The 22,944-nt window shown below is 47.3% G+C and overlaps 1 protein-coding gene across 4 annotated transcripts in view; it reads right to left on the bottom strand.

Moving 5' to 3' along the window:
- Window positions 1-4,656: 4,656 nt before the first annotated feature.
- UBE4B (ubiquitination factor E4B) overlaps window positions 4,657-22,944 on the bottom strand; it is a 123,666-nt gene continuing 105,378 nt past the window's right edge. For all 4 annotated transcript variants that reach the window (XM_035019829.1, XM_035019832.1, XM_035019830.1 and 1 more), the window contains 7 exons: window positions 22,065-22,191; window positions 19,948-20,092; window positions 15,632-15,766; window positions 13,645-13,836; window positions 7,212-7,386; window positions 6,504-6,650; window positions 4,657-6,003 (listed from right to left, as the gene is read on the bottom strand). In XM_035019829.1, the coding sequence (XP_034875720.1) occupies window positions 5,942-6,003; window positions 6,504-6,650; window positions 7,212-7,386; window positions 13,645-13,836; window positions 15,632-15,766; window positions 19,948-20,092; window positions 22,065-22,191 (983 nt within the window). In that variant the 3' untranslated portion in view covers window positions 4,657-5,941. The remainder of the gene's footprint in view (window positions 6,004-6,503; window positions 6,651-7,211; window positions 7,387-13,644; window positions 13,837-15,631; window positions 15,767-19,947; window positions 20,093-22,064; window positions 22,192-22,944) is intronic.

Genomic DNA, 22,944 nt, shown 5'->3' on the forward strand with positions numbered 1-22,944 from the left:
CAAGAATGTGACTACAAACCCCTTTAAGAGCTCAGAAAGATTTAAGGATTTCACAAGAAATCCTAAATAGGGAAGAGTTTATCTGGAAGAGATTTAGGGGTGTAGCTTTTGTTTAGTAGAGTCAACCCCAAGGAGATTCATAGAAAACCCACAAAATTCTAAGGGAATTGTTCTGAGGAAAGTACCTCTGGCTTAGAGGAAAGGCAATAGAGAAAGAGACTTCTGAACCCAACCTCTTTTTATGAACAGGAAACAGACTGAGATGCCCACTTCATTGCGATTAGGTTTTGTTATGGAAAAGGGAGGAAAGATGCAGGGGCAAAACCCAAGAGCCCAGAGGGTGGAGTTGAGAGTCTTGGTGAACAATTGGTAGGTTGTAGGACGGATTCCTACATAAGGAACTGGCAACATGTGCCAGGTGGGATTTCAGAATTACTACGGTCCTGTGACTCCTGTGTGTTCCTATTTTCCAACATTTGGATAGGAGCATCTATAATGATTTTTCCATATCTGTCCCATCATTGTATGGTGTGTGTGTGAGTGTGTGTGTGTAGATAACTTGTATCTTTAGTTCACAGAGCTTTAAATCAAGAGGAGTAGCACTCCAGGGACTGGACCTGAAGAATCACATCAGAGGAGACTCACCTGCACCTGGACTTGTCTTGGATGATGAGATGTTGGACTTCAAGCTGATGCCATAATGGGATGAAATCTGGGAGTCTTTGGGGGAAGAAATGGATGTATTTGGCATATAGGGAGCCTGTAAATTGTTGGTGGGAGGGGAATGCAGCAGATCTTATTTTGCAAGGTGACCAGAACAGTATCTCCTATCTCAGAAGCTATCCTTACAATGCAATGCTAACATCCTGTCATGCAGTGGCTTCTACATCCCTTCCCCTTGCATCCAGGTGGGTTTATGACTAAGGCAGAAGTCACACTGTGTGACTTCCAAGCCTGGACTGTAAAAGATGATACAGCTTCTGTCTGGTCCTCCTGGATGCTTGTTCCTGGAACCTCCAGAACTAACGGAGATAAAATCACTGTTACTGTATCAAGCCACTAAATTTTGGGGTGATCTGGTTCTGCAGCAACAGATAAATGATACAACTGGAATGACAAATACATGAAGAGATCATTCATTCAACAAAGAGACTGAGCACTGGCCCTGTGCCAGGCACCCTTCTAGGCGCTAGGGCTACACGACAGACTAAAATCCCGCCCTCCTGGGGCACACATTCTAGTGGGGGAAATAGACTGTAAATAAGTAAGTGATATTATACGTTAGCTAATGATAAATGCTAAGGAGAAAATGCAAGAAAGGGAATCACAAGGGACAGCAAATAATGAGTGTGATTTTAAACAGGGAGGACAAGGAAGGGCTCATGGAGGTGATAGTTGAGCAAAGACCTAAAGCCGTTAAGGGAGCTGTGTTCCAGGTGGATATCCATGGGAAGAGGATTCCTTGCAGAGGGAGCAAATACAAGGGCCCTAGCAGTGTGGGGAGCATGCCTGCAGGTTAAGGAGGACAAGGAGGCCAAGGAGGCTTGGTGGCTGGAGGAAGGGGGAGCTGTAGGTTGTTAGTTCAGAGAGATCATGGAGAGGGAGCGTGCTGCCTTCTAAGCTACTGTAAAATCCTTTTTATTCCTAGGGGATTGGGAAGCCATGGAAGGTCTGAGCGTAGAAACGATGTGATCTTAGTCAAGTGGTTTTTGTTTGTTTGTTTCTTGGTTTTAGTAATCTCTCCACACCCACTGTGGGGCTTGAACTCATCACCCCAAGATCAAGAGTTGCATGCTCCACTGACTGAGCCAGCCGGGTGCCCCTGATCTTAGGCAAGTTTTAACAAGACCGTTCTAGCTGCTGTTATGAGAAAGGAGAACAAGGAGGAAACAGGAAGAGCAGTCAGGAGGCTATCGCAATAAGCCAGCTCACTGCTAATGACTCAGACCAGTCACACCAGTGGGCCTGGTGAAGAGTGGCTGAATTCTGGGTACATTCTGCAGGTAGAGCTGAGAAATCTGTGGACAGACTGGATAGGAGGAGAGCACAAGAGAGGAATCAAGGATGACTCCCAAGTTTTTGGTCCAAGTGACCTAGAAGGATGGAGTTGCCATTTATCATGATGGGAAGACAAAGAGGAGCGGGTTGGGGGTGAAACAGAAGGAACTTAATTCAGAACTCTGAGGGCATCAGAGAAGACTAGTGTGTTGAGCACAGGAGAGAGGGCTGGGTTGAAGATACAAACTTGGGGCTTGACAATGAGTGGCCAGCAAGCAAAGCCCTGAGATTGAAATCATTTCACCATTTCCCATGAAGGTTGGGTCTGGAGCTGACCCCAAGGCCAAAGCCCCTTCCAGAATCGTATGCTGCTTCTCTGTATGTCCTTGGGCATTCTGAAGCTGGGCCATTCTGGAATACTGCCATACAGCAGGAGCGTTGGAGGGATGACTCTGAAGCCCATGTGGCTTAGTCTCACATGCCTGTCTCACTAACAGCATCTCCTTCAGACAGTTGTTGAGGATTAAGTGAATTATTACATGAAAGAGTGGCTTGAGCATAGAATATGCTCACGAAAGACAAGTTATCTATAACCAACGTGGTTTCCTTCAGCCCAACACTAGTAGATATCAGGGCCAAGCTCATAGGCCACCGTGGAGGTCTCTTTCCCTCAAAAACTTAAACCTAGTGAGACGAGGCCTCTTTATGTCTCCTTTCCACTCCAACCAAAACACGGTGAAATTCACTACTTTCTGCACCAAACCCAAAGGTTGCAAAACGTGCACAAAATAATGTGCTATCTTTTCAAAAGATATTTTATCAACTCCTTTTAAAATCCCACACAATAGTGAGTCACAAAACGAGGAAGAAGTTATTTTAATCATCTCTCTGCCAAGGACCATTTCTCTTCTGCTCATCTGATACTCGGATCCTCCTCCTTATTTGACCATCTTTCTTGTAGCCAAGACCTACTTTTAAAATATTTTGGAATTTATCTTAATATCCGTAATTAACAGATTGCATCAAGCATAAGTTTCTATAAAACAGTAACCCTGAGACTCTAAAATAAATAGAAACATGAATTATGTTGCCCCTAGAGATGGTACAGGCAGAAGACATGTCCTACCCCGCAGATCCTTGAGACCTCTGAAGTCTGAATATTCAAAATGCTGAGGGCGTACGGAGGGATATAACAGCATTCTATTACTTTCACGGAGACGTGCAGACAATAAGACAGAATCTGTGCCTGTGAAGACTTTATAATCTGGTTAGAGAGGAGATAATAATACATATTCATAAGATAGATAAACAATTAGTCATAGAAGCCCCAAAACATAATTTTTTAGGCATACACATAAACAAGTTTAGTAAAAAGTGAACTAAATTAATGGCATTATCTGCATGGTGGGATAATGAATGCATTCTATTTCTGGGGGGAGGGGAAGTGACTTAGTACAAATTTGCTCAAGAGAAGTAGTACCGACGGCAGTTGGGGGCATGGACCTCAGAGCCCGGACGCGTGCTCTTCCACTAACTGACCGGGTGACCTTGAGCCAGTTACCTAACCTCCCCTCACCTCACACCTGATGTGTTTAAAAACAACCTGAGGGCGCCTGGGTGGCTCAGTTGGTTAAGCGACTGCCTTCGGCTCAGGTCATGATCCTGGAGTCCCGGGATCGAGTCCCTGGATCGAGTCCCGCATCGGGCTCCCTGCTCGGCGGGGAGTCTGCTTCTCCCTCTGACCCTCCCCTCTCTCATGTGCTTTCTCTCTCTCATTCTCTCTCTCTCAAATAAATAAATAAAATCTTTAAAAAAAAAAAACAACCTGAGACAATAGTATTGTCTTATTTTTTAAAGATTTATTTATTTTAGGGCACCTGGGTGGCTCAGTTGGTTGGGCGACTGCCTTCGGCTTGGGTCATTATCCCGGAGTCCTGGGATCGAGTCCCACGTCGGGCTCCCGGCTCGGCGGGGAGCCTGCTTCTCCCTCTGACCCTATCCCCTCTCATGCTGTTTCTCTCTCCCTCTCTCTCTCAAATAAATAAAATCTTAAAAAAAAAAAAAGATTGAATGATTTTAGAGAGAGTGCGTGCATGTGTGAGCAGGGGAGGGGCAGAGGGAGAGGGAGAGAGAATCCTCAAGCGGACTCCCCGCTGAACAGGGAGCCCGACGGGGGGCTTGATCCCAGGACCCTGAGATCATGACCTGAGCCGAAATCAAGAGTCGGCCGCTCAACCCACTGAGCCAACCAGATGCCCCCGAGAGTATCGCCTTCTTAGAGGATGAAGCCGTAAGTGTGCAAAAGCCTCTTCGTGCAGAGTACCCAGCACACAGTAAATGCTCGCTTTTATCATCGCACGATGACACTGGCTGGCTTTGAGGAAGAACTGGAGAAGTCAGGGAAAAGGTACTGGCCACGGGGACCAAGTTGAGAATAGCAGAGACCGAATGTGACAAAGCTCAGCCCCCTCACACACGCAAACGGTGAAATGAGAACCAAATGGAGGACCGAGACTGATACAAACGCAAAAGTTTTATTTTAAAAATAGCAACTCTTAATTGGCTGCAGACAAGAGGATTCACCACATGCAAACTCATTTGGCTCTTGTTCTTCACCCACCCCTTTGCTTTCCACAAAAAGAAGAGACTCAAAGAAGGTTCCTTCTGAATGTGTATCACCATTTATTGTAGTTTGCGTTAGGAATCGAACAGAGGACATTGTCTGTGGAGGGGGGTGGAAAAAAAGGAAAAGAAAAGAAAGTCTGTTCTCGTAGCTTAATTTCTTCCAAACACTTTACGGTTTCAGACCCTTTTTTACCCCAAGGAAATGTGAGAATTCAAGTATGTTAAAGTCGGGAGCAGTAATACAAAGTCTTATGTTTCTGTGTCTGTGTGTGTGTGTGTGTGTTTACAAGCAGACACATGTCCACGTTTCCTGCACCCTGTTTTCACTTTGGTCAGGCCAAGCCCCGAAGGACACGTCCTACAGACGATCCCCTGCCTCGAACTCACAGACTCCAGAGCTGAGGAATTTCTTTTCCCTCCTAGGATAACTGTAATGGTTTTGAACTGTCCGCACCCTCCCCCCCCGGGCCCGCCCCCCAAAACCGTAAGTTGTGTAAATCCTGATATACTTGAACACTTCCGTTGCTGCAGCTGTTCCTCAGATTCCTAATAGAGGCCTTATGACAAGGACCAGAGCAACAGGTTCTCTTCACTTTGTTTCGAATAAAAAAACTTTAGAGGGACATTTCAAAAGAAAAAAAAATAAAAACTGAAATTCGAATTCTGAAAATATCTTGCCTTTTTTATTAATCATGTCATCTAACACCAATTAAAAAAAACAAATATGTGAATATGATATAAAAATACGATCCCAGGATTAACACTTTGTTGCAGGCACAGTTATCTCACAGAATATATGTTTGGAGGGCCGGGGGAAGGAGTTTATTTTTGTTTTTGCTTCTCTTAAAAAAATCCACAGCAGTGCAAGTCGGGTCAGGAAGGGAGCGGGGGAAGGATTCTTTAGCAGCAAAATGTCCAAGGTTCTCTAATCACAATCAAATCAACGGATATTGGATTGCGGGGGGGGGGGGATGAACGGGATGCTGCCCAGACCCATTTGTCATCAATCACTAAAAGACTTCCATTGCAAAAGCCCCAAATGGTGACATAGGAAGGACGAGCTTTATTACACAAGCAATCGTAAAGTGTGTCCCTCAAGCTTTTGACCATGTGTGTCACTTAAATATATGTACAGGAATGGGGCTCCTCTTCTCATCCACGTCCTTGCAGGTCTCCACCGTCTGGTCACTCTGGGGGGCTCTCGGCGTCTCTGCCGTGCGGGGCCGAAAACGTCTGAACAGCGTCTCCGCCACCGACGCGGCTTCCGCCTGCCTGGCTGGCCTTGGCCGTCTCGCAGAGGGTGGGCACGGGGGACGGTTTAATGATCACTGTTTTGTTTCTCTCTCATCCAGGCGTGAATCTGTTCTTTCAGTTCTGGCACTGGGAAGAGAAAAGGAGAGGATTAATGGCCCCAGATGGGAGGGCTCTTCCTAGGAGATGCAGCCTGCAGTTCTCTCCAAACGGAAAGAAAAGGCCATTCATTCCCTCACTGACACGAGGACTGAGGAAGAAGCAGGGCATAAGGACTAACTCCCACAGTGAATCAGAGCAAAGAATATTTCGTGTCTTTTCCACGAAGTGCCGTAAGCTATGGAAGCTTCTGGATTTGGTAAACTGCCCCCTTCTTTTTTTTTTTTAAAGATTTTATTTATTTATTTGACAGAGAGAGAGATAGCGAGAGCAGGAACACAAGCAGGGGGAGTGGGAGAGCGAGAAGCAGGCTTCCTGCCGAGCAGGGAGCCCGATGTGGGACTCGATCCCAGGACCCTGGGATCATGACCTGAGCCGAAGGCAGACGCTTAACGACTGAGCCACCCAGGCACCCAAACTGCCCCCTTCTGATGGATCTCTGGCACGGGATTCGGGCGCCACTCCTCTACCTGGTTCCAGCATGCTCTCGGTCAGCATCTGTCGGTTGAAGGGGTCTGTGGGAGAGTTGAGCAAGTGCCGCAGGATGATGGAGCGGTCCATGATGGTGCCCGACGGCAGCCGCACGGGGTCGGTCATCAGGGTGTCCATCAGAGGGTCTGCGGAGACAAAGCAAAGCAAACTCTCATTCGGCGCCCAAAACTGAAACTGAAAACGAAACAAAGCCCCTCCTAACAGTGTCTATCCACAGACACAGCAATCGCATGGTCCGACCAGGCCCCCAAATGCAGCCGAAGTTGGCATGAGATATAGACGTCCAAGGTGCCTTCGGGGGAGGGGGACACCCCCTTCGTCAGCTACAGCTGGGGGGGGCGGACAGAGGAAAAGGACCAGGGCTCTGCAGGAAAGACAGCAGCTGGAGCCCTTCATCCGAGACCTTCCAGGACTCTTCTTTGGAAATGCAAATCCCCTCTTGCGCAGGCAAGGCTGAGCTCGGCATTTTCACAGCTGGCACTCGGTTTGAAATCAAGATAAGGACTCTTCCCCCCTTTTAATTTACAACAGGAACTAAAAGTAGGCAAATGTAATTTCAGACAACGTGTCTCAAGGAGTAACTCTAGCACATCATACAGAAGTTAAAAGCACAGAACGCTGTCTTTTCACGTTACGTGTGTCCAGGTAATTCAAAGAATTCGGCACGAAGAGAGCAGCCCGCTTGCCTCTGAACTCGTCGGGGGCGTCGCTGTAGTCGATTTCTGCACGCGCGTTCTTGGCCACTATCTCCTCCACCTTCTCTGCGAGGAGCTTAAACTTCTCGATCGCTATGGTGGATTTGATCCCCGCCTTCCGCATCTTCGAGATCACTTCTTCAAACAACTCTTTGCTGTAGGATCTCTGCGAATGAGGGAAGACAATGTGAGACATCAATATATTTTAAGTGGGGAAAAAAGCAAGCTGCAGAAAGTGCCTGAAGTATGATCCATTTGTGTCTTTCTAAAAAAGCCCTAAAATGCTAATGTGTACATAAACAGTTCTACGTGGCTATAAACACATATAGACTGGAGTAACACCTACCAGACTGCACCAGGTCCTTACCTCTGAGGACGACTTCAGGATTGAGGCAAATGAGGGGAATTTTGAATTTTGGAATTATTTTCTACATCAAACATGTATCTCTTAAAAAATTTTTTTTTTTTAAAGATTTTATTTATTTATTTGAGACAGAGAATGAGATAGAGCATGAGAGGGTCAGAGGGAGAAGCAGACTCCCTGCCAAGCAGGGAGCCTGATGCGGGACTTGATCCTGGGACTCCAGGATCATGACCTGAGCCGAAGGCAGTCGCTCAGCCAACTGAGCCACCCAGGCGCCCTCTCTTTTAAAATTTGAATTTAAATTATTTATTTATTTATTTGAGAGAGTGGGGGGAAGGGCAGAGGGAGAATCTCAAGCAGACAAGCAGACTCCCTGCTGAGCAGGGAGCCCGATGCAGGACTCGATCCCAGGACCCTGAGATCATGATGCGACAAAATCAAGAGTCCGACACTTAGCTGACTGAGCCACCCAGGCGCCCCTAAAATTTAAATATCAAAAAGAGAATGAAAATTGCGTTTGTGTGAGGCTTTGAAAGGCACTGTGCCCTGCAACAAATGTCGCCTCTTTTCCCTAAAGGTCAACATGGTGAAAACAACCCAACATGGTTCATAATCAAAAGGAGCTTTATCCTGTTCGTGGTCAGTCTTTCTTCCAGAGCTCTCAGCTCAACACTGTTAAATGTCAGGTGCTCTGCTGAGAGGAGCATGAGGGATGGTGGAGAGAGGACAAGTGCCCACCAAAGACCCAGATGAACTTGGACTTGAACTCTGGCTCCACAGTCTACCCACTGGGTAGTCTCAAGCAAACCCCTCTGGGCCCCAGGTTCCTCCAGCACAAAATGGGGGGTGGTAACAGCCACCTGACAGGTGCCTAATTCATATACATCATTGCCGTTTCGAAATATCACAGCATATCCGAATTTGCACTTATGGCAAAAACACTGGCCACTTGTCGATTCAGTGACAGTGATGCGAACAGAGCAGGAGACTGATCAAGCCTGAGCCTCTGAATGATGGCCCAATAACCCCTGAGCGGTGCTTCCCTTCCAAGGACTCAGACGAACGTCTATGGGATGAATTCATGTCAATACCTGTATTTTCTTAGAGCATGGGGTTGAGATTTCTCAACCTTTCTTCTTTTCTTCTTTAACTTCAGTTTCTAAGTGAGTATACACACCCACATGGAAGAGAGAGGGAAGGGCACGCACTACCATCGGCCTGGCAGGAATCCTAAAAGCCATCTCGTAATCTCGTACAATCCTGAAAAGTTCCAAGAGCCTCGAGTATAGTTTTCTGAAACTAAATTACTACACGGATTCAGCAAATACCTTATTTGACATCTCCTTCTTATGAGCCAGGAAGCCACAGTCTCTATCCCTTTGGGGAGGGGCACGGCGGATAAGTGGCCAAAAGATTATAGTAAGATGTTGGAAGGGCAAAATTAAAATATTGCGCACAGGGACTTACTGCGGGTTGGGCGTTGCGACTGAGATGATTTCACCTTGAACTTCTCTTTGTAACAAGGAGCCACTTGCTTTCCTTGTGAAACATCACCCACTCTATTTCTCAAATGATGATGAGTTTTTAACCACCTGACTTGTGCTTACTTATAAGTCAACTTCTAAGAGCAGTGTGGTGGGCATTATCAGAAATCAAAGGCAACCCGCGATAAGGGGATGTGGCATTCAGCCTCACAGAGCAATGGAATCAGTGCATGGAACAAAGGCACATTACTGAGCTGCTGCTTCGAGTCTGATGTGGGTTGGGTAAGAGACGCAGCAAAGATGCTGTTCTTGTCCTCAAGGATCTTACGGAGTCATTCAAAAATTAAACACAGAAATATCTACAAATCATATATCTGATAAAGGTCTTGTATCCACAATATATAAAGAACTCCTACAATTCAACAACAAAATACAAACAATCCATTAAAAAAAAAAATGGTGAAGGACTTGAATAGCCATTTCTCCAAAAAAGATATACAGATGGCCGAGAAGCACATGAAATTTGTCATTATGAAAATGTGAATCAGAACCACAGTGAAGTACCACTTCACTCCCAACAGGGTGGCTATTAAAAAAAACGAAAAAATAACAAGTGTTGGTGAGGATGTGAAGAAACTGAAATGAGACCCCTTGTCCACTGCTGGTGGGAATGGAAAATGGTTCGGCCACTGTGGGACACAGTGGGAAAGGTCCTGGAAAAGTTCAACATCGTATTACTGTTAAGATTCAGTGATTTGACTCCTGAGCATATACCCAAAAGAATTAAAAACAGGCAGGGGCACCTGGGTGGCTCAGTCGTTAAGTGTCTGCCTTCGGCTCAGGTCATGATCCGAAGGTCCTGGGATCGAGCCCCACATTGGGCTCCCTGCTCAGCAGGAAGCCTGCTTCTCCCTCTTCCACTCCCCCTGCTTGCGTTCCTCTCTCACTATGTCTCTCTCTGTTAAATAAATAAATAAAATCTTAAAAAAAAAAAAAGAATCAAAAACAGGTATTCAAATACTTGGTCACAAATGTTCAGCGCAGCATCATTTATAATAGCCAAACGGTGGAAACAACTCAAAGGTCCACCAATGGATGAACAGATGAGCACATCATGGTAGATCCATGTAATGAGATATTATTCAACCATAAGAAAGGCATGAAGTACTGTACATGGATGAACCTCAAAAACATTATGCTAAATGAAAGAAGCTAGACATATTGTATTATCCCATTTACATGAAATATCCAGAATAGGCAATAGGTAAATCTAAAATTAGGTAAAACGAAGACAGAAAGCAGATCAGTGGTTGCCCAGGGCTGGAGTGACGGGGGGATGGACAGTGCCTGCTTAATAAATATGGCATTTCCTTCTGGGGGAGATGTTTGCATATGATGTTGGCACTAGAGAGAGGTGGAGGTTGCGTAACACTGGGAATGCACTAAAAGTCACCAAATTGCACACTTTAAAATGGTGAATCTTGGGGCGCCTGGGTGGCTCAGTCGTTAAGCATCTGCCTTCAGCTTAGGTCATGATCTCAGGGTCCTGGGACTGAGCCCCGCATCGGGCTCCCTGCTTGGCGGGAAGCCTGCTTCTCCCTCTCCCACTCCCCCTGCTTGTGTTCCCTCTCTCGCTGTGTCTCTCTCTGTCAAATAAATAAGTAAAATCTTTAAAAAAATAAAATAAAATGGTGAATCTTATGTGAATTTCACCTCAATTAAAAAAAACAAAAACAAAAAGGAAAGATGGATGGGAGAAGTGTGACTTCAGATGGGCTCTTTGTTCTTTATTTTCATTTTATTTTACTTTTTAAAGATTTTATTTATTTATTTTATAGAGAGAGAACACTTGAGTGCGAGCAAGGGGAGGGGCAGAGGGGGAAGGGAGAGAATCTTAAGCAGACTCCACACCGAGTGTGGAACCCGACGTGGGGCTCCATCTCATGACTGGGAGATCATGACTTGAGCCAATGTCAAGAGTCAGATGCTCAACCGACTTAGCCACCCAGGTGCCCCTCTTTATTTTTGAACAGACCCCAGTGCTAATGGACAGTGCTCCAGGAACAGCAGACCTGCAGTCCATGCACAAAGTCTGTCCATGAGAGCTAGTCCTGCATGGCGATCAATGCAGCACACAGAGTCCCCCTAAAGCCTCCCTGTCCTAGGCTCCCTCATCTCCAGGACAACTGTTCTCCACTCCTCCTCTGACAAGGGGCTCTCTCCTCCAGTTTGTGAGCATAAAGCTCAGTGGCTCTTCATGCCGGTCCTCCTGTCACCTCTTCTAGACACTTGTCTTGAGTCCGCTCTTGGCTGACGGGGAGAGAAGCTTCTGAGTTTCTTTCCTTGCACGGCCACCATTTTCTTCTTCCTTGGTCTTCCCAGACATACCAGGCCAAACCAAGACCACTGCTCCCAAAGGAGCAAACAAAATTCCACTACTATTCCTCTGGAGCTTTCTAGACTTCCAACCTTCCTTCCTCAGCCCCCCAAACCCTCTTCTGAGACGATCATCAGGGCCCTAATCAGCTTACAGCCACTATAAATGGAAAATGCCCAACAATCAGAACAAACACCACACTGTAAAAGGAAGCAAAAAGCCCACTTAAAATGTTTTCCTGTCCATGGCAACACTGGTACATGTGTGTGTTTGCTCCATGAGTCTGGAAGAGCAGGGCTACAGAGACACTCAAGAAAAGCCACGTGCCACGGTGCAGAAAGAGCGGCCTACGACTCAAGCCGGGTGCCACCACAGGCCCCCACCCCACCCCACAGGTATTACCGGGCATTGTCCCCCACTTGGTCTTCACCATCTCACGGGCTGTGCTGTGTTTATTCACACTGCAAGTTGGTTACGTTCACCACTCGTGATGTGGCAGCCACAGCAAGGCCTGCCAGCAAGACCCGCTACGTGACTCTTCCAAGTCTCTTACAGTAAAGAGCAGAAGAGTCTCTGGGGACTTCTCACACCGCGACCTCTGGCCAGGCTACCACAGCCTGGCTGCAGTCGGCCTGCCGTCCAGCAGACACCCCCATCCGGATGGAGGCGCGTCTTCGTTTTCTTTGTCAACTGCAGACTGCCACTTACTGTCCAGAGGTCAGCATGTGCAGTATTGTAGAGTTATCAGCTAGAAAAACATCCTTGCACCTCCCCACAGTAACTGCAAACTCTTACCCCCTCCTATACCACCCCCCCCTTTTTTTTTTAAGGATTTTATTTATCTGACAGAGAGAGAGAGAGAAAACAAGCAGGGGGAGCAGCAGAGGGAGCAGGAGAAGCAGGCTCTCTGCTGAGCAGGGAGCCCAATGCAAGGCCTGATCCCAGGACCCTGGAATCGTGACCTGAGCTGAAGGCAGATGTGTAACCTACTTCGCCACCCAGGCGCCCCTTTACCACCACTTTTTATGGAAAACCTGCTTTAGACATATGTGTTGTTTCCCCGTCACTCTGTCAAGACCGACTCTCTTGCTTACATCCAAAAGTACCCACATATGTGAATTATATCTCAGTAAAGCTGTTATTAAAAAAAAGTAGTACCTACAATTTCCATATTTTACTATCATTCCTTTGGGTGAGATATGGGTGAAGAACCTTCTAGAACCCCTACTGCTGGTTAACCTGAAACATGAGATTTGGACAGAGAGTGTGAACAAAGATGGAGAGACAGATGAGCATGGAACTTTTTGGGTGTTTTCAGTAGAGGGCAGAGAGGCTGGGAGTACCTGCTCAGGGCCAGACTGCCTGGGTACGAACCCTGCCTCTATCCCATACTCCCTGCTGCCTGGAGCAAGCTGTGTCAACTCTCTGTGCCTCAGTTTCCTCAGGTAAGAATGAGGAATCTAATAGAACCCATACCACAGGATTTTGCGAGGATTAAGTCAACGAAAACAAGCCAAGTGGTTAGAACTTGGTATTCAAATGATAAACGTCAGCTCTCAGGATGCTGCCATGATGCAGGACAGAAGAACACGGCAGGTGGGGGAGCCCTTTATGAGACTGCTGGGAAGTCAGGGGGTGGGGGTGCTTGGACTACATTGGCAGGTGTGGAAATGACAAACATGGAATGGGCGTCATGACCGCGGCGGACAAAAGGAATAGAGCAGAGACAAGACTGTGAAGATAACCAAACGAGGTTTGAAACCAGAAATCGCAATAACAGCAGCACCAGCGCGGGGGGTTTGGGAAGCAGACTGGGACCCCTGAACCCCTGAGAAGGCTGGACCTTGGTGGGAAGGTGATGGATCTGCTGCATGAGGCCCTTGGCAGGATGGGCTAGGAACCCCACTGGAGACGGATCCGGGAGCCAAATCGGCTTTCACACCCGAAGGAAAAGAGCTGATTGATCTTCATTTACACCAGACAAGATCCCCTGGCCCACGTGGTGATTATTTCCACTTACGTACTAAAAACCTCCCAAACCACAAGTTGAAAAGTACCGCCTTCCCTGATTCCAAGTGGGGAAAACCCAGGGACAGATGGGTCTGCCAGGAAATCCAGAGAGATGCGAACTCTGGCCAGCCGGGTCGGCGGCCTGAGGCCCAGCCTCCCCCTGAAATGGCCTGCTCCCTGGGCACTGACCTGGTCGTCAGCAATGGCTTTGGCGAACCGGGCGCAGTCCAGCTGCAGGTAAATATCCGTCAGTTGGTCCAACAGCTTCTTTGGTTCAAAGCCATACTTCTCAGGGTTTTCAACTTTCAGGTCACGGCACTTGGGGCCACAGAGCTGCTGAAGATTAAAGTTCAGCATTGCAGCCAATCGGGGTCCAAGTTCCTAGGAAATCACAGGGTAAGAGGACAATTCGTGCTGTTGAGACAAGCGAGAAGGACCAAAACTCCCATTTCAGTGGAGGAACATGAATTGGCTGGATTAATCTTCAAAGAACCCCTTAGATGTACTGTGAGTCATAAGCTGAAGAAGGACATTTATATGCAAAATTTTCTTTATTCTCCATCTCTAATCCAGTAATTCTAACACCTAATAATGTTACAGGTTGGTGGAATATCTATAAATACGAACAGAAGGCAACCTTTTCTTTAAATTCACGCTTTCAATGACAAAAACAAGTATCACTCCAAATTCACTGAGAAGCAGGTTAAGAGGGAAAATCACTCATAATTCCATCTCAAATAATTTATTATAGTTTCCTAACAATCAAAGACTCGCTGAATTGGGAGTTCCTAAACATAAAATAAAACATGTTTTTAGTGCAGGGTTTGGCCAACTGCTACCTGCAGGCCGAATGTGGCCCAATGCTTATTTTTATAAAGTTTTATTCACACAGCCACACGTACTTGTTTATATATATTTTTTCTGTAACTGCTTTTGTGCTACAAGAACCAAGCTGAGTAGCCGTGCCAGACTGCAGCCCACGATGTCTAACTCTTCACTATCTGGGCTTGGTAGGAAAAGTAAAAAGAAATTCCATTTGCAAGCCCCAGGGAAGCAAGGGTCTGAACTATCTTGTTTGAATTAGTTGCGGTGTTTGCATGCTTTCAATAGTGAGCTCGGTTTTGTTTCACGTTCCACTGCTCTTTTGTGAAGAGAAGTGAAATGGAAAACGGACAGAGGAGGAGACTCATTGCTGAGAGGCACCCAGGCCAGGGTGTGGCGAGAACGCTGAGCACGGACACTGGAGGAAGTGAGGAATAAAATTACGTTCCATTGTAAACCTGTCTCCATATCTCCAGGCAATTAATGACCAGCTCCCAGGCCCCTTCCTTGCCTTCGTCACCACCCTTGTCCTGGCCACACCATAAAGCTTCTGTGCTGTGCGGCAGGGGGTCAACACAAAGCAGCGATCTTCAGTTAGGTCACTCAGTTTCCATTTCAGGGGCAGGACCCAGGTCTTAATAGTATCAAGGCCAAATATTCTGACTACCTTCAATCTATCATATACCCCAATTATGGCTCTCATTACCCTTCGGCTTCTTGAGTGTAACAAAGCTACAACCAGGAGAACCATAGATCTTACCGTTATCAATGATTTCTACTTACTATATTCTTTTTTAGATTTTTTTTTTTTAATTTATTCATTTGAGACACAGAGATACAGAGAGAGAGAGAGAGCATGAGCAGGGAGAGAGGCAGAGGGAGAGGGAGAAGCAGGCTCCTTGCTGAGCCAGGAGCCCGATGTGGGGCTCGATCCCAGGACCCTGGGATCATGACCTGAGCCGAAGGCAGACGCTTAACGATCTGAGCCACCCAGGCGCCCCTCCACTTACTATATTCTAATTTCTAACTGATGCTACTTTCTACTTTTCCTATAAATAAAATACAGGAATCAATAACAATAAAAATATGTCACAGCTTCAGCATTAATAATCCCATGTGCTATGTAAGCAGAAAGCGAATTACGTTATTTTGGAAGAGACTGTTTGCAGACTTTGGTCTCGCCCCAGAGTGCTAGATCACTTAGCGTAACTGGGAACAAAATCAGCATCAAGCTTTCACTTAGCAACTCGGAGCTGAAACGTCCAGGATCTCAATAACTACCTTTAGTGACAGGTGACGGAGCCTTACTGTGGAATCCGACACACAAAATAAACATCCCGAAGGTTCTACTCACCGGTCTGAGGAACGGCTTCTGGACCTGCTTTGTGAGGATATGGAACATGTCCACAGTTTCTGTTGCCAGGGCAAGATAGGAGCGGGACACACGCTCGTCCTGAGCAAGCTGGGACTGACGGGCTTGCTGCTGATCCTAGGAAGGCCAAGCAGAAGTCAGCACTGGCTGTGAGCTCACCCGCACGCCGAGGGTGAAGGAAAACGGGACGAGCGCACAACAAAGCCCATAGGCTGAGGGAATGAGAACGACCCAAACCAGAGAATTTTCCAGATAACTGAAGTTTATTCTTTTTCAGCGTGAGAACTCTCTGGGTCTCTGAGTAAGGTGACCTTGGCACACTGTTTAACTTACATGAGCCCCTATTTCCTCAATGATAAAAGAAGTCACCTTCAACTTCTGTGAGGGATGAAATTAGTGAATCTTCCATCACACCCGATACATGTGGTTGCTAATCCAGGATAGTTTGTTTCCCTGAATAACAACTTGTAGTCACTACTATTTTAAAAACACGTGTTGGGCTATGCCACGATACTGGGGCCTAGAGGTTCTGCCCCTACACCAAGTGCCTCCAGACTGCTAAGGTTTTTTGTTTTTTTTAAAGATTTTATTTATTTACTTGAGAGAGAGAGAATGAGAGAGAGCACATGAGAGGGGGGAGGGTCAGAGGGAGAAGCAGACCCCCCGCTGAGCAGGGAGCCCGATGCGGGACTCGATCCCCGGACTCTAGGATCATGACCTGAGCCGAAGGCAGTCGCCCAACCAACTGAGCCACCCAGGCGCCCCAGACTGCTAAGGTTTTGAGTTTCGTCTTGCTGTGCTCTCGGGCTGTCGCCCCGGACAACTGTCAGCATGCTTGCCTCTGGCACTGTCCTCCTCCTTCAATTCTGCCAGGGGCCGGGAAATAAGATAATAAGGTGTGTTTGGCTCGGGGGTAAAGCAAGGTGGAGCACTGAAGGCTCTGGGATGGAGAAAACACCCAGCAACAGCAGTAAAGACGAAAATTCTTGTATCGCGGCTCAGAGGCCGTCTTCATGCTGAGGGGAGGGCAATAGCTAGAGCAGCTGATGCCGCCACAGGAGGACCTCCTGGGGCGGTGCCCTCTGAGAGGGTGCGTGGGGGACGCCGTGCAGCGATGCTGGGTAACTGTCCGCTGCCCCCTTGGCCAAGAATGCGCCTATAGAACACACGTCCAAGCAGGAAGACATAAGGACAAGGTGAGAACTAGTGCAATGCGTGTCTGCGTGCCACACGCTTTCCTCCACACATGGTATCCGGGCCCTCGTCCAGGCCAGGCCCACCTGCAGGCACTGGAGCGTGGAACATGACCAACAGGCTCGCAGGCCTCATGGAGCTTAGCTCTCAGGCCGGGAGAAAGGCAATAGACAAACGTCCACACAGACACACAAGTCTGAGAGTGATGGAGAAAAGGCAAGAAGAAAAAGAGAGAAAGAGTGGTCAGGGACAGCCTCTGAGAAGTTGACATTTAGGTGGGTGTCTGAAGAAGAGACTCAGCAGAAATCGGGGGCAACGGTGCTCCCAGTCGAGGGAACAGCAAGCGTGTCAGCAGGAGGGCAAGGAGGCCCGTGTGGTTCGGGGAGAGTGGGTGACAGGGAAAATGGTGGGCCAGGGGCCCACTCTAACTTGGGACTGGACTCTGTGTGAGAAGGGAGTCCAGTTCTGAGTCAAGTGGTGATAATGAGCAAACAGGTTTTAACAGCATCCCTCTGGTATGGACACAGGCAAGAGTGGAGGCCGAGAGACCGGTGAGAGAGGCTACAGCAAGCCAGGTGAGAGAGGGTTGTGGCCTGGAGGTAGGGCAAGAGGCCAGATACGGGCATTTTAGGGTAGAGTCTTGAGGCGCTTGTTGAAGGAGAAGAATCAAGGAAGACTCCCAAGTGTTGAGTCAGAGCACTTAACAGAATACAGCAGTCACTCAGTGAGGCTGGGCAGACCCGGAGAGGAGATGTGGAGGACCCCACTAAGGGATACTATTAGACCACCGGGCAGAGGGGCAAGTCAACAGCTGGTTGGTGAAGCAGGTCTGGAGTCAGGAGAGATAGGAGCTGAGGAGACACATTCTGGAATCTTTAGAATACAGACCGTTAAACAGATGAGATCACCCAGCAGTGACTTTGAACTGGGGCATCAGGCCGTGTGTGGGAACGCTTCTGGCTGCCTGACAGGGCTCGGGGTAGGAGGGTACATCACTGGCCCGAGATGTTAAATGTCCTGCCACGTCGGTGCAGTCTCTCGTAATAACGAACTATGGCTACGGCAAAATTCCGCTGCACTCACGATTCCAACTAGCACGCTCGCTGAGAGACAGCACCTCAGCCACGGGCGTGGGGAGAGAAGGGGAAAACCTGAGGGCCGAGCAGTGGCGTCCTCCAGCATTCAGACGACAGGCCGTGGGAGGAGCAGGCACGGAGCGGGATGGCAGAAAGTAACTTCAAGGTCAAATGGACATGATGTCGGGAATAGCACTTGCTTGAAAGGATTATTTATGCTGTCTTCTCATCCATGAGCACGGAAAAGTCAATAGGAATTGTTCGGCTATCTCATAAGCAAATGCTAGCAAGCACAGACCGTGAATGAGATAATGTGCCACAGACCAGTATCCCTCCATCTCCGACATTAGCTCGGCTGAGATGAGCATCTCGAGCAACATAAAGTGGGCGCTACAGAAGTAGAGAGAAAGGTGAAGATCTGCAGCCGCACTGACTGGGGTAGTCCAACCATGAGGGACTACTTGGACAAGACTTTACTCAAAGAATGGGTAGGATTTTAATATACAAGAATGGAATGTAGAGAATTGTGGACAGAGGGAATGTCTCAAGGCACATGAAACAACAGAAGCTACCCAGTCCTGAGCTACATGGTGACATCTACCGTTCCTCCTCATTGCTCTTCTGCAAAGCAGGGATCGTCTCTGGTTTGTGGACAAGGAAACAGAGATTAAGGAACTCTGAAGGCATGGCAGTGTCTGTTCTCAAACCCAGGTGCCCTCGACTCCAAAGCTGGAGCTCTTTCAACTGGCCTCACCTGTTTCCCAGCCTGCTCTGCAAGGGCCTGGGGACCGGTCCATATTGGAGCCAACAGACCGGAATGGGAGGTAAGCTTGGAAGGATCTCTTAGAGCTACCGTAGGGGGGGCCATGGAGCGTCAAGTCTGAGCTACCTCCCGCCTATGCGACATGGGGAGGTGCGGGAGGGAAGTTTTGGAGGCACAGGAGCAAAACAGTTTAGCAGGTGTGTAGACGTGAATACGAGGGTAGAGGGTAGGCCGGACTCGGACAGGCGCCAGTCCAGTGTCAGGGACAAAGAGGACAACCACTGCATCATCTCAAGAATACGACGAGAGGGGTTCTAGCAGTGTGGCAGCCCGGACTCGGGAAATCCAGCATTCACGGGCCCTGGGCAAAGCCCCCGGGGGGTTTCAGTCTGTGGTGTAAGCACGTTAGCTACAGCAAGATGGAAACTTCTCATCAAAGCTGCCTGAATACTTGGAATGAAAACCTTTCCTAAATGGGCTTTCATATGTGCTTACCTTTTCTTCAGCATTAGAAGCTCGACAGCATTTTCGTTTTGAGGATGCTACTGCTAGTCAAGAAAAAACAGTCCTCCCTACTTTTCCACGAGAACTCTTTTTGGAAAGCAGTTCTGATTCTGAGCCTGAGAACACCAGGCACAGAACGAACCAATGTATGAAGTCACCCGTAGCTGTCGAGGGCTAAGTAACTGATCAGAGACCCAGCTACACGGCTGCAAGAAATGTCAGAAAAGCGTGTCATTGTGCTGTCACTGGTACAGCATGAATTTCTCACGGAACCTGGCAAAACAGCCCTCTCTTCCATTAATTACTGAACATAAAAACCAAGATCAACTGGAAGGAAAAAACCCACCAGAATCCTGCGTGAGTCACAGAGTTGTCTGAAGATCACATGAGCAAAACCAAATGCCTGTCTGGCACCGCATTCTAGAGATTTCCTTCCTACTTTCATAAATTGACATCAACACATTCAGATAATAAAAGCTCTTCTCCAAAAAAGCCCTTTGAAATTAAAAAGGCAAGGAAGTTTTCAGGACACATTTTGAAAGACTTCTCAACTCATTTCTTAGCTTTAGATCAGGTGTCTAAGCTTACTCCTACCCCAAACCTGGGATGTAACTTCATGGAAGCCCACAGGTGGGAGGTGACAAGCAGTGACAAGTCAGTCACAGCTACGTCACCAGGGCCCACAGATGTGGCCCCGAAGCAGAGCTCTGCCCGGGGCGAACGGCAGCTTCCCCGCCACAGCTGTCCCACTATGTCCTCACCCGGGGCAGCTGGTCCCACTGTTCTTTGTTCTTCATCTCTTCTTGCACTTCATGGATTCGCTTCAGAGACTCCAGACTTTCATCGAGCAAAAACGTCGTGTCATTTATCAGCATGTTTATATAGCGAACAAACTGCTTCCCCGAACTGAAAAGGCAATTACATTGGACATGGTCATACAGCTCCCTGAGGCAAAATGCCGCAGCAGATCCCGAAGAAAATGGGCCCCCGCCCAAAGTGCCAACCACGTCGTCCTGTAAGACCGCCCACCTTGGCACCACTCAAGTACTGCGGAGGTCAAGGACTATGGAGTTTCTCCTTGGATTTTGTTCCTCCTTTGAAGTAAGTGTGATAAGCCCACTTCAGCGGTGCAATGGAGGTACCCTGCACAATTTATGAGAGCCAATTGCTAATACTTCAGGATTTTGTGAGCAGATTCCCTTGAGAGCTTAAACTTGGCACCAGTGGAAGTATTTACATCCCGCTTCTCGGCCTTTTGGCTAAGATCAAGTGCGGAAAACCAGCAAATGCTGAATTTTCTCCCCTTCTTCAGAGAGCAGTTTTACCAACATGTCCCTGGCTCATTCTCTCAATGACTTTAAGTAGAAAAGACACTCTTCCAGACTAGGAAATATGCTTAAACTCACCAAGATACAAAGAAAGCACAATTACCCACATATAAGAGACAAGAGAATTACCAATACAGTGATTCCTCATTATAAAGACACACTGAAGAAAAGCTGGAAGCTGCAATATTGATAAAGGAGAATATTAACTCACTTTCTAGAACCTGAAGCTTCCCATCTATAAAACTGTCCTGCATATCCTGTTACAGTGCAGGGCTCGCTGGGGCACAGAGATGCTGGCGCACCGTTAGGCTTTGTAACTGCAAGATTAGTGGAGCAAAGAGGAGCTACATACACTTTAGGATCTACTGCTGTGTAATCAGGGGGCGGGAAGCCCGTGCCTGGGGAGGAGAAGTTCCTGTGAACAAGGGTGGGAAGCTTAGATTTCAGGAACAAGGAAAGTTCAGGGCAAGCACTCCCACTCAGCACCACGCAGATCAAGCCATGGGCCTGTCTGGTCTAAGCTCATGCCAGGGTTTGTGGGAACATAATTCCGACCATAAGAGCAACTTCTGGAAAGAGAATTAACTTGAAGAGTCTACTCTGCAGAAACCTATCTAGCAAATGGTAATATGAAATCTTATTGACTAGTAACTCAGCTAACAAGTGACAGCTAGACTTGATCAGTGATCTAACATGGGTTGCAAAAGATCCAAGCAGATGGGATAAAATTTCTCCAGAAGAATAATTCAAGAGTTCAACATTTTCATCTCCCTTCTTTTTTTTTTTTTTTAAAGATTTTATTTATTTATTTGACAGAGAGAGACACAGTGAGAGAGGGAACACAAGCAGGGGGAGTGGGAGAGGGAGAAGCAGGCTTCCCGCCGAGCGGGGAGCCCGATGCGGGGCTCGATGCCAGGACCCTGGGATCATGACCTGAGCTGAAGGCAGACGCTTAACGACTGAGCCACCCAGGCGCCCCAATCTCCCTTCTTTTTAAAGCACCTTTCCTTTTAAAGTAACTTAGATGAAATGACTAATGTCCAGATTTAGGTAGCCACTAAAATTTCAGGTAGGTAACAAAAAGTCCTTAATCAAGGTTTAGGGACTTATTACAAAGAGTGACATTTGAAATGACAACCCCAACCTAACCGCTTCCAAATCCGAAGTCTTCCTAACACTTTGCATCTAAAGCTTGACATCATGTTCCAGAACACTTTATGCTCTCATTCCAGTCATTCTGACAACTTCACTTAACACTGTAATCGCAGAAACACCCAAAAACACTTCACGGATCATCTCAGAATATTTATAGATTCTTTATGTATACATACCATCCCCAAAGTGTCTTGACAAAACTAAAGTTCAGCAATACCTCGCAAGCACAGACATTTAGTTAACTCTGCTCACATGCAGCAGGACCATCTAGAAAACTTAAAGGAGGCTGCGACCAAGCCAACAGTCCAGGAGAATCAGCTTGGAAAGATTTAAGCAGTCACCCTACCTGTGATTTGCAAGAGGGCAAGCTGTGACATCGGGCGCCCGATACTCACTTGAACTCCTCCATGAAGGTGCCATGGTGAGCTATGTTTTGCCAAAGGCTTTTAAAAATGGTGCTAATGTGATAGCGAATGGTGAACTTGTCGTAGAACTCACTGGTGGCTCCGGTGTGCTCAACATCTAGAGAAGAGAGAAGGATGGGTACTGCCTTACCTTTCTAAACGCAGTTACTGCGTCCACGATGTTACTGAGCGTATACAAATCTGTAAACTCAGAGATGTGATAAGATCGTGCACCTCTCTCTCACATGAAAGGCAGGACAGAAATCAGGAGGTGGTTCTGAAGACACAAGCTTCACAGTGAAGGGCCGGGATGACACACCAAATGAACTGGGCTCGGAAAGCAGCTGGCCTCATCGGCACAGCACCCACCCGCCAATGACCAGAAAAAAAAACTGGGTTGAATTTTCTTAAGGTCCACATACCTATTAAATGTGACTACAGGCCTACTTCATTTTATTGCACTTCATAGATACTGTGGGTTTTTGGGTTTTTTTTAATTACAAATTGAAGGTTTGTGGCAACTGTGTATTGAGCAAGTCTATCAGCCCCATTTTCCCAACAGCATTTGCTCACTTCATGTCTCTGTGTCACATCTTGGTAATTCCCACAATATTTCAAACTTGTTCATTATTATCATATTTGTTATGGTGATCTGTGATCAGGGATTATGACTCACTGAAAGCTCAGATGATAGCATTTTTGGCAATAAAATATTTTTATTTATTTATTTAAAAGATTTTATTTGGGGCGCCTGGGTGGCTCAGTTGTTAAGCGTCTGTCTTCGGCTCAGGTCATGATCCCAGAGTCCTGGGATCGAGCCCCGCATCGGGCTCTCTGCTCCGCGGGAAGCCTGCTTCTCCCTCTCCCACTC

Source organism: Mirounga leonina, unplaced genomic scaffold, assembly GCF_011800145.1.
Source record: "Mirounga leonina isolate KUSES-001 unplaced genomic scaffold, KU_Mleo_1.0 Mir_173, whole genome shotgun sequence".
Lineage (NCBI taxonomy): Eukaryota > Metazoa > Chordata > Mammalia > Carnivora > Phocidae > Mirounga > Mirounga leonina.